Source organism: Magnolia sinica, chromosome 2 (genome assembly GCF_029962835.1).
Source record: "Magnolia sinica isolate HGM2019 chromosome 2, MsV1, whole genome shotgun sequence".
NCBI lineage: Eukaryota > Viridiplantae > Streptophyta > Magnoliopsida > Magnoliales > Magnoliaceae > Magnolia > Magnolia sinica.
The window spans coordinates 69416579-69431269 of NC_080574.1; the positions used below are offsets into that span (position 1 = coordinate 69416579).

The 14691-nt window shown below is 38.7% G+C and overlaps 1 protein-coding gene across 1 annotated transcript in view; it reads right to left on the bottom strand.

Annotated features, from left to right (window-relative positions):
- Positions 1 to 358: 358 nt before the first annotated feature.
- The window catches only part of LOC131237182 (uncharacterized), a 33510-nt gene continuing 19177 nt past the window's right edge, over positions 359 to 14691 (bottom strand). The window contains exons 6-14 of the mRNA XM_058234852.1: positions 14394 to 14625; positions 8270 to 8356; positions 8119 to 8193; positions 7957 to 8040; positions 1844 to 1905; positions 1512 to 1758; positions 1330 to 1418; positions 664 to 778; positions 359 to 579 (exon numbers count right to left, since the gene is read on the bottom strand). Coding sequence (XP_058090835.1) covers positions 538 to 579; positions 664 to 778; positions 1330 to 1418; positions 1512 to 1758; positions 1844 to 1905; positions 7957 to 8040; positions 8119 to 8193; positions 8270 to 8356; positions 14394 to 14625 — 1033 coding nt within the window. The 3' untranslated portion in view covers positions 359 to 537. The remainder of the gene's footprint in view (positions 580 to 663; positions 779 to 1329; positions 1419 to 1511; positions 1759 to 1843; positions 1906 to 7956; positions 8041 to 8118; positions 8194 to 8269; positions 8357 to 14393; positions 14626 to 14691) is intronic.

Below are 14691 nucleotides of genomic sequence, written 5' to 3' on the forward strand. Positions count from 1 at the left end.
ACAAGATGACATTTCACACGTCATTCTAACAATATCGTTCCATGCCCAAAACATGGCCCACCAAGGAGATAAAAAATAAATTAAAAAAAAAGGGAACTCAATCTAACCTTATAGACTAATTAAAACAAATCCAACATAATTTATCTCATCCATCGTGGTGGCCCCACATTTAACTGTTCATCTCACCAGATTTAGGGATCTAGTCCAGATTATCAATCAGGACAAATCTGAACGATTAGACTGAGTCAGCTCATTTGATCAGCCAGCTTAGGTAGCCAGTCCGGTTGCATTTGGGTAGCTCTCCAGGAAAAATAACACCACAAAACTTCAAGATGTCAAAAGACAATAAAGCTGAGCTACACAAACAATTTTACCCTTCTTTTTCACCACTTTCAACAAATTCAACATAATTCGTAACAATTGATTGATTAAAACACAGATGGATTAAAACAACCACAAGGAACCAGATTCCAAAGTACTGCTAACAGTGTTGACTATATTATCTACTCTTTCTCATTACTTCGTTTGCATCTCTGCTTATTTGCTCTCTGGAAACTTTGCCTCATAATTCTGAGGTAGCTGCAAACACAGGAAAACAAAACATAAGACACTGATAAAAAAAAAAATCATATTACAAGAGAGGACTGCAAGAAGAGAACAAACCATGTATGTGGCCGTGATCATCTTCCCAGCAAACCACCGCCCGTGGAGGGCACGTTGTGCACTCATGGCACTTGTTACATTTTCAAATCGTAAATACACGAAGCCAGCACTATTCCTGTACAACCCACATCCAACAATGAGACCAATGAAGAAACCTTATGATGAATCATGATTCATTGATAATAAATCATAAATGAGGTGCAAAATCATTAGGGGTATGTTTTGGTGTCTGGATAATGCATACTTGAAGATCGACTTCTGCCACACACACACACACACAAAGAAGAGGAAGAAGAAGAAGAAGAAAGACAAAAAGAAAAAAGAGAGAAAGAAAGAAAGAACATGAAGAAGAAGATATGTTTTGGATGTCTAGAGAATGTTCAGGGCACATCTAGAGGACACTCAGGGACTATCGAATTAGGGTGGAGGAAGCAGATAAACCAGGCGCAAATTTAGGTAGACAACACAGTAAATTAGAAGCCCGCTTCATGCAATTTCACCTTCTCACATCACTGAATCAATCAGGGTGAACTCGTGTCCACCCCAAAATGCGGTTGGAATCAATACCAATTTAAATGGGAAACATAAGTAGAAATTCATTATTTTTTCACATATGACATAACAGTAAAGAAAAATAGGAATATTTGACTGCTTTTGGCTACTCACTTGTCCACAAAGATATGTTTCACGCTGCCAAATTTTGAGCATTCATCCTGAACATCTTCTTTGATATCTAAATCAAAATCTGGTTCAGTCTGCAGCAGAACATTACAACATGAATTAAGTACACCAAAGTGAAAATGAAAGGAAGATGGGGTAAAATCCAACTGTGTAGTAGGCAAACAAACCTCATTCTCGGGATCAAACATATTCTTCAGTAGCAGACATTCACTGGGGACCCCAATGGTATCGACTGGAGCAGTAGGCAAAGGAAGAATTGGAAGGCTTGGATTTGACAAAGCCGAAAGCACAGCTGCCTGTCCACCAAGTGCGGGTAAAAGGGGAGTAACAGCTGGAGCAATGCCAAGGAGTGGTGCCGTCGGTACAGTGAGAGGAGGACCATTGACGGCAGCAGTGCCAAGTGATCCAGTTATACTGTATGTGAGATGGGATGGAGTCAATAAAACCATTGTTGGTAATAACAGGTGGCAGGCATTGCTCAAGCTCAGTCAAAACTAACCTTGTGGCGCCGCTCCGATCCAATTTCTGCATGAGAATAGCTCTAGAACGAGCATTCAGAGCCTGAAAAAAAAAAAACAATCAGAAATGCCCCACATCATATGACTATCAGAAATTTGCATCAGTTGAAAATGTTTGCCGGCAAGATGAACAGAGAGAAATGGTACCTAAGAATACCTGCAATAGAAGTTTGAAACAACACTAATTGAAAGGAGTGAAAGCTTTAATGGAAGAAAATCATACAATTCAGGCATGACATATATAATTGAAGGAGAGAAGTTATATGATCCTCGACCCAACAGTAGACAGATTTTCAGTTTGTAAACCCAACAGTATACTCAGATTTTCAGTTTGTAAACCCAACAGTATACTCAGATTTTCAGTTTTTAAACCCGACAGTATACTTCAGTTTGCAGGACGGGCCTCGTGGTTCAGCAGCCCATGACATTGCACTACTAAGGTAGAGGAATTCAGGCTGATTAGCATTTGCAACTCCCTCTCCCAAATCATCTCTGATGGTGTTGGCTAGCAATTAAACCTATGACAATCTTTGTGGGCGAGCAAGATGAACCTATCACTTATACCTTCGATCAAAGGATCCGCTGGGTCCCATAGCGGATGGACCATGATCCAATATTCCAGACTGAAAGATCCTGGGGACCTGGCTACAAATCTTAGGCCTTTGATCATTTGAATGTGGACTGTTATTACCCAATGATGAGATATTAGGTGCATGGTTCATCCATGGTGGGACCCAACATATCAATGGATTCAATCCCTGGACCATGGACCCCATTTGTTCAAACTGGAAACCCAAGCATACTGTCTGTATCATTGGAGTACACTAGCTGAGGTCTAGGATCATATAATTCATCTAAAGAAAATATATAGATTGAAAGTATTAAAAAAACAGATCCAAGCTTCAAATGCCTAAAGGCCCGAACAAGGTCATGACAAATTGGTAACCATGCAATGCGTTTGCACTACCAGACATGCAGTACAGCATAAAAAGATACTGGGCATAAACATGCCAGCCTAAAAAATGAGCATCAACATGACATCAGGAGTACATCTAATTTTAAAGCAAATAGCTGAGTCTTCTAACTGATGTAAAATCATTTGCAAATTGCAAGCCAAAGCCTAAAATACAACCACATGAGAATGCAGAGTAATATAAACTGGACCATTTGGTTACTGAAAAAGTTCCATTCAGATAGCCTTGTCTGGACAGGGCACATCCATAGTTTGTCAACAACCATCATTCGGACCGTGGCACTAATTCCAATAAAATTAAAGACAAGGCTCTCCCAAAAACTAACCATTAGTGCGGTTCTGGAAGCTAGTCATGCACATGATACTACATTTCTAGAACTAACGCAGTATCATTAGTTTTTATATCTTAGTAGGATTAGGAAACCACTTGACATCATGGTTTAACATCCCAGTGTCCAACTGCATATAAGTCATCTCCACCCATGTGTATCGGCTGTTATGCAGAACGTGCCATCCATACTGGATGTAAATTTTCACCTATTTAGCACCTTATTGACAAGACCAAGGTTGTCAAATGGCATAGGCGATCCTGTGAGATCCAGGAGGACTGTGCGCATATGCGATCACACAGCCCCTGAAACTTTTTTTTAAAAGAAATCTGAAAAAAAAAAAAAAAATGTGTCAAAATGCTTGAAGTGTAGGAAATTGTTTTTGGAGTGTGAGCCCAAATTCTTGACACTTTAAAGAGTGAGAGCCTTCTACTTGCCTCGTGGACTAGTAGTGTCGGATAGAATGATAGATAAAGGAGAGGTTGAGAGTATTAGTGTGAGAGAGTAAGAAAGTGAGTTAAGAGACATTTAGAGAATGAGTTTTGGAGAAGGGGGATAGAGAGAGAGAGAGAGAGAGAGAGAGAGAGAGAGAAGAAAATTTTATTTTGGGAAGAAATGTGAGGGGGTAGAGGGAGGGAGGTATTACTTCTCTGTGCAACCGCATAAGGCCCAATGGTCCAAAAACCACATAATGATCACATAATAACTTACGTGATCGCATATGACAACACTAGGCAAAACAGACAAATCAAATCAGCTGTTGGTTTCAAAAGAAAACTTACATTTTAAGGCAACTGAAAATATATTAAAATCAAAGAGACAGAACGGATCCCACGATACAAAGAGCGGAACAAGTTGTGCCCTAATGTAGGGGCATTTTCACACCGGGCTCGAGTGGGGTCGCTTGTGGGATGCAGGGGCATACTCGGGGTGGGTGCGGCCTACGGAGGAGGTCTCGTGTTCGAGACTCCTCACCGGGGGTGATTAATGCGCATTTCACACCGGACTCGAGTGGGGTACCCCATGGGATGCGGAGACACACTTGGGGTGGGCGGCCCATGTGATTAAAGAGATTAATTCGCCATACTCTAACAGTTCGAGCTTTTAGAGCAAGTGGTTAATTGTCTTGCATCATACCCTCACTAGATGCTGAGCAGCAACATTAGACTCTTTTCTCACGTGAGTGAATGAAATGTTTAATCTAGCAGCATGGGACCTAATGCCCCTGAAAACAAAACACAGCCCCCTCAGTCCTTGACGAGATCCACTGCCCGATGATAACTGAATATCCCTCAACAATAAACTGGACATTGTGAGCTGCACCAATTATATGCAGGTCTCACTGACTGCTTTGGCTTCAGTTTGCACTGGGGGGCAGTGGGGGATTGGGCTGAAAATGAGAGTATGATCTTTGATCTAAACCATGCTAGGACTTAGGAGCCCCTCTTCAGCCTCCAATATTCCCACTAGTAGCTTTAGTAAAAAGTGAGGTTCCTCATTGTCATATGAAGATCAATTCAAGTTTGACCATTAAGTGGGGTTTTACTACTAGTCCACTCCCATAATGAGCAAAAACTCCAAGATAACATGGGATCAATGACAAGATACACGCATACGTGCACAAGTGACCTATTAACAAGTATGTACTGCTAAATCTTTAAGAAGAATTTTGCTACCAAACCTTAATATTTAATCAACTGGATCACAATCATAGGTTAGTCCGACACCATTTACATATGTCACAGGCACATCACAGTTAAAAGAGAGACTGGATTCGCTAGAGTGGGCACTGTCGTGAATGAAACTGGCAATGATAAAGAGAGTATCTTGAGCAGAAAACCACAAGATGGCAGGTAAGCAAGCACTCAATTTTGCTGTTGTGTTTCCTGGTATGCTGGGTTGCCAGACCAGATGTTTTTAGACCCTAAACGGCCTTCAAGCTAACAGTCAAGAGCCATTTCTACCATCATTCCCAGCCAAGGGCTCAAAACGCCCTTCCAGAAAGGACATGAGATCCAATCCCAGGTTGCCACCTGACCAGGAAGGATCTCAATAAATCCTTTAGGGGTTAGGAACATAGTTGCATGAAGCATGAAGGGAAGCAGCAAGAGATTAATGTGTGGGAGCGAGGAAGCGTCCTTTTCAAAATGTTATCAAGTATAAAAGGTAGGGAGTGGGAGTGCGAGTCTGAAGTGTGATTTGAAAGCAAGAACAGCACCTAGTTAGAAGGATCTTGTAACTAAGGTTAGGAATCCCAGCACTTATGAAATTCTTTCCTGCCTGAAGTGCTGAATCACATACCACACTTTAAGGGAAACTTGTTGACATGATAGCATAGACTATTAGAACCATTTTGATTGAAAATATCGTTTGTGCAGTGACTAAGAATATACATCAACACGAAGACCTAAAGTAGGATGGCTAGAATCATTTCGGTCTTAGTACCCAATGTATGGTGAAATGGTATCAGTGAGCAAAACAGTGCCAACAGATACTGTTGCTTGTATTGGCTGATGCGGCCTATACAGGGCATAAGATGGCTCTTGCTCTTTTTTTTGTAACAATATATATATATATATATATATATATATATATTCCAAATAAATATCCCAAAAATCCGAAAACACATGAAGATTCCAAATATGTATTCTTTTTAAAATTTCACCATGTGTAGTAACAGTTCACTCTTCAGTGGGAATGCTGTCTCGCACTGTTTTCTGATTTTCCCATACATGATTTGTCAAATATGCAATATCAATGATAAAGATACTAGCATGAATGTAATGCCAATAATGACTAATAAATACCTTTTTCCAGTGTATTACCTTGCACAGAAGAACAACTCCGGATTCCACATGTTTACTCTCACTCACTAATCAATTATTCAGCAGAAAATTAAACAAAAAAAAAAAATGAAGAAAAATACGAAATGAGGTTATCAAGAATAATCTTAGGCATGGTTTTGTACACCTAATCATCCTACATATGTTGAAGTGTTCCATAATGAATGTTAGATGAGGGGATCACACATAATTACTGTTCATCCAAAAAAAAGAGTAAATTAGCATATCAAGAATAATCAAAGGCATGATTTTCTACACCTAATCATCATACACATGTTAAGATTATTCCAAAATGAATATTGGACAAATTAAATTTTTGGGGGGATTTTTGCTCATAGTTACTGTTCACACGAAAATAGCCAGAAAGTTGAAAAAAAATTAAAATTTAAAAATACTAAATTACCATATCACCCCTAATTTAAGGCATGTTTGTACATCTAATCATGGCACATCTCTTCCAAGCATCAACGTTAGATTTTGAACATAAACATAAATTTTTTTTGTTGTCTTTTTCCCATTGGAAAATTTAAAAAAATAAATACAAAAAGAGCACATCAATACTAAGGCATGGTGTTGCAGGCCTAATCATCCCACATCATTTTCCAAAATGAATATTAGACAAATATATATATATATATATATATATATATATATATATATATATATATTTGTTGTTTTTTTATATTTTTTGAAAGGTGAGTACACACTCATACACCCCCACACACACCACATGGGTTCTTGAACCCCTGACCTCAAGGTAGAAACACAGTTTCTACCACTGAGCCATCAGTATAAAAACAGCAATAAATTAAAATGAAATAAACAGGGCTAGCAAAGTACTAAATCAATCACAAATATAGCAAAATGTAGTTGATTTAGTCTTCTAACCGTCATACAAACAGTTTCCAGCAAGAATTTGTTTTCTTTTAAAAGAAAAATAATCACTTTTATTTTTGAAATTTTTTTCCCAAATGGCCCCCCAGAGCTTTGATCCATTGATTATGTTCAAAACCCTTAAATGAGAAGCTTTTAATCTTGTTTTTGTGCATAGGGTGGTCAATATTGAAGGAGGAGAAATGGAAAGAAAGGTAGAAAAAAGAAGATTGCGAAGGGCTTTTAAATTATTATTTTTTAAAGGCCACTTTTCGACGTCACGGACACCATTGGCCATTACACCCATAACAGCAGTTACATTTCACTTTTCCAGGGTCACATCATTACAACCCCGTAACGCATTTTAAGGTCCGCTAATACCATTAACGGCTTCAGCACGCCTTGGTAGTACGCCCTTTCGTAAATTAATTTGACCTCCAATGAATAATTAGAATTTCCAAGCACAGATTCATAATGCTAAAAGCACCCATGCATGAATAGACATGTTTGTAGGTCTGCAAGAATGCATGAATAAATGCAACTAAAAAAACAAACAGCTCAAACACATGAGCAGTAAGATAAGAACATTGATACAACTTCATACGAACTCATATTTGGTGTTTTCCTGGTCGATGGACAAACACAAGCATTTACATGCATACGGGTAGATAGCAATCCAAACAAGTATATATGGAGAACTTAACGTGCAAAAGTCCATATGACGCTCACAAGTGCATGCAAGATGGAAAGTGGGACTGCAACAATGACCAGCTTCCAGATTGGCATAACTAACAATAATGCAGTTCCCTCCTTGCATGAGTTTGAAGAAATAGACCTTTTTTCAAGTAACTGATTCTTTTCAGCAGTTGAATTGAATTTATAAGAGCTAAAAAGAAGTCCTAGAGCAGGAGATAACACACTGAAGCAGATGGTTAAAAAGATCGATATACCATCACAGAGCACCTAATATGTGATAACCAATAGAACCAATGACAAATATTACGAAGACAAGTACAAAGCCATGCTACTACAACCGTGTCTACAGAAAATGAATAGAGGAAGAAGAAATCACTAACCAAGCCTCCACCATCGTCGTCATCAAAATCACCAGCATTTGCCCCAACATCTTGCATTCCGACTTGATCAGAAACAGCTGACACCTGGAGGCATTGAAAGGTGTATGTAATGCAAAAGCGTAGATTAAGGTATATGATGGTTGCATCATGGCAGAAACTGACCTTTATTATCCTGCCAGCAATGTCGAGTTGCCCGTTCAAACTTTGAGCAGCCCTAGCATCTTCGAGACGGGCAAACTGCAGAAGCCCAAAAGAAACAGTTAATCAGCTATCCTGAATAACAAGAAACACATATCTTAAGATTCACACACACCTGAACAAAACCAAAACCTTTGCACTGCCCAGTCTCTGGATCAAGAGGCAATTGCACCAGCTCCACAGGACCAAATGGTTCAAACACCTGGACTCACACATAATAAAAAATCAGGTCCATCATCAATAAAAGAAGACACCTTGAACTTCAAGTGCCAGGAAAAAAAAAAAAAAGTGGTTGGTGCATCTAGAATTTGCAGTCAAAGTAACAGTATTTTTGTATAGGTTGGCTAAAAAACCAACATGAATTGATGCACATGTCAGCCAAATCAGTCTGAATACTTCATTGAAACAAACAAACCAAAAAGAAAAAGGAGTCTAAAAAATGTGATACAAAACAGGGAAAAAAATGGAAAATACCAGTTTTTATATTTGTTCTGTTTTCAATATGTTTGCATGAATGCATTTGTGTTCTGTGTTTGCCCAGTCTCCAATGCTGACTTTAGACTTTTTCAGTGACCCTATTTTCTTCATCATTAGAGGTTTATGTACCATTTGAATGCAAAGCAAGTTCAGTTTTCTTTTCTTTTCTTTTTCTTTTTCTCTTTTTTTTCTTTTTTTTCTTTTTTTTTTGTGTGTCAATGGTTTAAAATGGAAATTCAGTTTGTCCTTGTATTCGTCAAGTTAAAATGGAAATAGGGGCATTTCCGGTATTGCAACTAAAATTTGGGAACACATTTCCTCTCACAACTCAAGCCCTCCTATTTACTTTATTTTTAGAGTTCTAGGTACCATTTGGATGCACCTCACATCCGCCTTTGCTTGTGAATATTTGAAATGCAAACACCAATGTCTGTGTTCTAAAATAGGGGTTCCATCTTGGGAAACCAAAAACTACCAATCTAGTCGCCAGTGACTAACCATTCTAATTTCAATTAGAAAAGTTATTTCTACTGCTCATGTTTGTTTGATTCCCTCCTCAAGCAGCCATCCTCTGAGATCCAAATAAACATACGCAGGTGCATGAAGCTGAGGCATGGATCCCCATTCTCCACATCCAGGAGAGTACGGATATCAGCATACTGATATCAGGATACCATTAGTGACCTGCCATTACATCTTTGCTTGGTTTTTTAAGAAGCAAATCTCTTGCCTATGCAACAAAATCAATGGGTTTAATTAATGAGGGATAAAAACAGCAATCCTCGTCAATGCCTAGGTCCCTTGAAGGGTAATCCAGGTAAACCTTCTGCAATAACAGCACAAACACGCACACCTTAACAATGGAAATATCTCAATCACTAGAAGAATACATTATCATTCAACAATAACACAATTCTCCTTTAACCCCCTTACATCTTTTTGTAAGAAAAGCCCAACATCTAGTATTAACCGGTGTTTTAAATAGTGAATAGCATGTAGGATAGCATTCGCTGCTCAGAAGCGTGAGGCATAAGCTACATAAGCATGTAGCTGATGCTACATGCTACTTCTAGATATTTAATTAAGTTTGTGGTTTATTGCACCAAATATTATGATATTTCATGATATTCTGCACCAATTACTGACTAATAATGAAATTTCATGATATTTTGCACCAAATTATCAATTAATAATGAAATTTCATGATGTTGGGAGCAACCAAACAGAACCTACAACAATAGGAAAATAGGTCAAAGATTGAGTACAAAGATAAAGGGCAATGGAACTGATTTGACATTGTTACTTGTACCTTTTCTTTTTAACTAAAATTGAAAAGATCAACAAATTTTTAATTAAAATATAAAAATGTGAGAAATCGTTGACAACATTAATTGATTTTAATATTTTATTGAAAATTAACTTTTAGTGTCATCTAAGTAGCATGTAGCTTAGGTTATGTAGCATGTAGCTTATGCAAATTAGCATCAACGTAGCTTATGTAGGGCGTAGCATAAAAAAATGAGCATGTAGCATAGGCAACACACAACTCAAGCTATTATCATGAGCTACATAGCATTAAGGTTAAGCTACGGCATATAGCATAACCTACATTACTTTTTTTATTTTATTTATTAATTATTATTATTATCATTTTCTTGAGAGAGAGAGAGAGAGAACAAAACTTCATTAGAGAAGCGCCAAAAGCGCAAAGAATACAGCCCAACTATACTACTCAAAAACATAGGAGAGAATGGCAGGATTAAATGCCTTACAAGAGAAGCCCAACCCACAACAACATTACATTTAATTTCTTCAATAACCTCCTCGATTGAAGATCTTCAATTCCTAAAACATCTTCTATTACGCTCACCCCAGATGGACCAAAGCACCGCTAGAAACAAAAGATGCCAAACAGCTTTCCTTTCTTTGCCCACCCCAACTCCTTGTTGTGCCCAAAAGAAATCCGTGATCGACCTCAGCAACACCCACGCAGAATAAAGCACATGGAGAAAGAAATCCCATTACATTAACATCGTGTAAGTTACTTAAAACACTTTTAACCATTAATTCTATCAAACCTACGAACTTTTAATTGTAACCTAACTATTCAAAATACAGAGTTCCCTTGAAAACATTAAATACTCAAACCTGTCATAATTTAACTACTAATCTTGCGGCTATATTGCAAGGCCTGAAATGACAAAATCTCACAAAACAGCATGCAGAATAGTCATCGTAGACCTCAAAATAACCTTGGAAACAGGCCAATGATGTCAAAATGAACATCGAGATGCCAAATTAATGCCTCCTAGAAGTTCTTAGGTCCCTATGGGATTTGAAGATGATGTACACCTCTTTTCCCAGTTTGACAATCATGGTTTCATTTGGCTCTTGACATTTTATATCCAATACCCTTACATCAGCCCAGATCTAAGTTTTCAAGTTTGCTTTTTTGAATGACAACTAATTTTATTCAAAACAAAGAAGATGATTCCTTAGGTGAGTGGAATTGAGGAGCCAATAACAAGGGACCCTCTCATCACTCCCTTTCACACAAGAAAATCAGCCACCCCATCTGCGTCCCTCTACAATATTAGCTTGAATTAATCTAATTACCCCTTTTTTCATAGAAAATTTGTGTTTTGCCCAGTGTTATCATATATGTGGCATGGTGGAGGTAAAGGGAAGATTGGAAACAAAAAGTGTGGCATTTTAGTAGTGCGAATTTGGTTAATATGGTTTAAAAGGAATGATCGATGCCTTAGGAATCAGAAGGGGGATGTACTAGAGGATTTTAAAAGGAGAAAATCACGTGTAATGGATTGGGCAATTGTGTCGAAAGTTGTCTCCCAATTCCCGATCAGTTGGCTTCAGTTGCAATTTTCTTTTCTTTGGTTTTCGGTTCTTGTAATTTTTGGCTTTGGCCCTTCATTAATAAATTTATCATCACTAAAAAAAAGTCATATGCAATCACATAAATGGCCCATGATGGCATATGCAATTTTGAGAGTATGCAATGGCATACTTTTTGTACACGGTTTGTATGTGGTTGAGTATGCCATTATGCCATTGCATACATATTATGCAACAGCATAATGCCCAATGCTCATTCATATCTTTTACTGTTGGGACCTTCCTCCTTTTTTTATTTTTCTTTTTTTTTCAGGTTGTGCCAATAAAATATAACAAAGTCCAATGGGAACATAAGACCCTTTTGAAAACTCATCTAACAACCAGCAGCATGGATATATAGGGCTTCTTTGGATACTACCAAATAAGTTACTTTTTAACTTACGTAATTAAGTTACTTTTTTCACTTAAGTTAGTTTGATAAGTATCATTGTAAAAGTAACTTATTAGCTAAAAGCTACCTATCTTAATTAGTCATTTTTTAGCTTTTCAACTTCTCTCTTACGGTCCATATCAAGGGAGGCCTCACATGGTGGACTGTCTACATTAGGTGGGGCTCACACGGTGGACGGTCCACATAAAAGGTGGGCCCACATATGGATGGTCCGCGTCAAAGGTTGGCCCATAATGATAAAAAGCCAACATCCAAAGCTAGCTGAAATGATGGACGACCCACTTCAAAGGTGGGGCCTACGTTATGGACAATCAACATCAAAGGTGGGCTCTACATGATGGGCACTAGACATTGAAGCTGGACCCCACATGATGGATGGCCCATACTGAGGTGGCCCCATTGGATGGACAATCCACATCAAAGGTCAGCCCCTAGTGATGAATGACCCACATCCAAGGCGAGCTCTGCATGATGGGCAACCCACACTGAAGGTTGGGCACACATGATGGATAGACCACGTCAAAGTTGGGCTCCACATGATGGGCAATTAATAATGGCGGGCCTTACATGATGGATGATTCACATCAACGTGGGCCCCACATGACGGACGGTCCACATCAAGGTTGGCACTAATGATGAGTGGCCCATATCCAAGGCGGGTTTTGCATGATAGACAGCCCACATCAAAGGTGGGGCCCACATGATGGATAGTCCACATCAAAGGTGGGCTCCACATGATGGGCGGTGGATATTGAAGGTGGCCCCCACATGATGGACAATAACATTGATGGTGGGCCCCACATGATGGATGACCGACATCAAAGATGGGCCCCTACATTATGAACGGTGCACATTAAAAGGTCGGTCCCTAGTGATGAATGGCCCACATCCAGGGTGGGCCCCGCATGATGGATGGCCCACATCAAAGGTGGGGCGCACATGATGAACGGACCACATCAAAGGTTGGCCCCAAATGATGAATGGTGGTTGAATCGTTGATGTGGACATCAGTGGTGCACCATTTAGAGTGTACCAGAGGAGGAGGCGTCGCCGACGGAGTACCGGAGTGGAGGAGTTGATGTGGATGGACGTTGGGTCTATTGGACCCATTTTTTGACACGCTACAAGTGCAGGAGTGGCATGATCACACCCTGACCCTAGATCCATGGGTCGGATTTCACACCCTACCACACGAATGTTTTAGTTTTAGGCTTTTTTTTTTTTTTTTTGTTTTGCTCTTTTTCTTATTTCAGGGGCTTTATCGCACTTTCTTTACTTTTCATCTTTTTTTGTTATTTTTCTTGTTTTCAGGGGCTTTAGTGCACTTTTACTCTTTCCATAGCTTATATATACGTTGTAAGAAACCCTATTTTCATTATTATTGAATGAATAAAAATTCATCTCTTTTCTACCACTTTATTCAAGAGATTAGGGTTTCAGGATTAGCCCTTGGGTATTTAGGAATCCACCCCGATTTCAGGTTTCCTTCTTTCTAGATCTTCGAGGTGCAGGAAAAAGTAAGAATCATATTCCTTCTTTTCTTTTAACGATGAAAGGACCCGTACTTTCTTCATCTCGAACCCTTTGTTCTTAACCCCTTTCATTCCTCTCTGGATACCCCCTTTCTATTTTGAACAGAAAAGAGAGATGGTTAGTCAGTAGAATTAGATCCAAACTTGACCATGGACTGACTTATACTAGATCTGGGATATCCTCATATCCTTAGGTCCTCCATTTTTACTGTTTACGTAATCTTATGATAAGGGGCATGATCCTGACGAAATAACCTCATCTTTGTGTTGAGATTTACCTAATCCCTTTGATTGGAAACGGTTAGTTAATTAGTGTATTTATTTGCATATTCTTTAACCTAATTATACATGCATCTAAGGTTAGATCATTATATGTCCCTGCATCAATGGTTGTAAGGGGGACCAAACAAACTTGAGGGATAATTACTTGCGATGTTGGAAGCCAAACATGCTTTTCTACTTTTTGGCTGGTAAGTATGTTATTACCAAGCGTACTTATCTACTTAATAAGTAGAAACCAAGATGAGCTACTTATGGCATAAGTAACTTATCTTAAGTAACTTACTAAATGCCCCCATAATGACACAGAACAAGTTGATTAAAGAAATTATAAACCTCCTAGAAACCATGTTAGCTCAACCCAAAAAAGACCAGGAATCCCACAATCAACATATGCCAGAGAGTGCTAATAGAGGCAGCAAGAGACACCGACAAGAGTAGGAAAAAACAAAATAAGACTATTTTGGGACATAAATAGACACAGAAGCCACCTTTATTCTTAATTGGAGAATTTTTGTGCAACTATTAAGAGAAACTAATCATGTTACATCCATCAAGTAGTAACAAGTTTTTAGAAAGGAACACAAAAGTAAACACTTAGCAGTCATTGCTCTCAACAGTCCAAAGTTCAAAAGTTAAATCCATACCTGTCGAAGTTGATCTTCTGTGATATTGAAATGCAGATTGCCAACATATAGCCTTCTAGCTCCCCCAGAATAAGGTCCAATAAGACCACCTGCACCCCCAACAGCTGTATTTGATTGAACCAGATTCTTTTCAGCCTCTGATGGTTTAACCATCACTGGTTGACCAAGAAGAGGTTGACCGGAGAGTGCTATAGCCATTGGAACTGACATCGCATCATAAAATTCAATATACCTGTAGAACAAAATTGCATTTCAATCTTGAAGAGGTCTTATGACTACTTGTATACACAGAATTGTT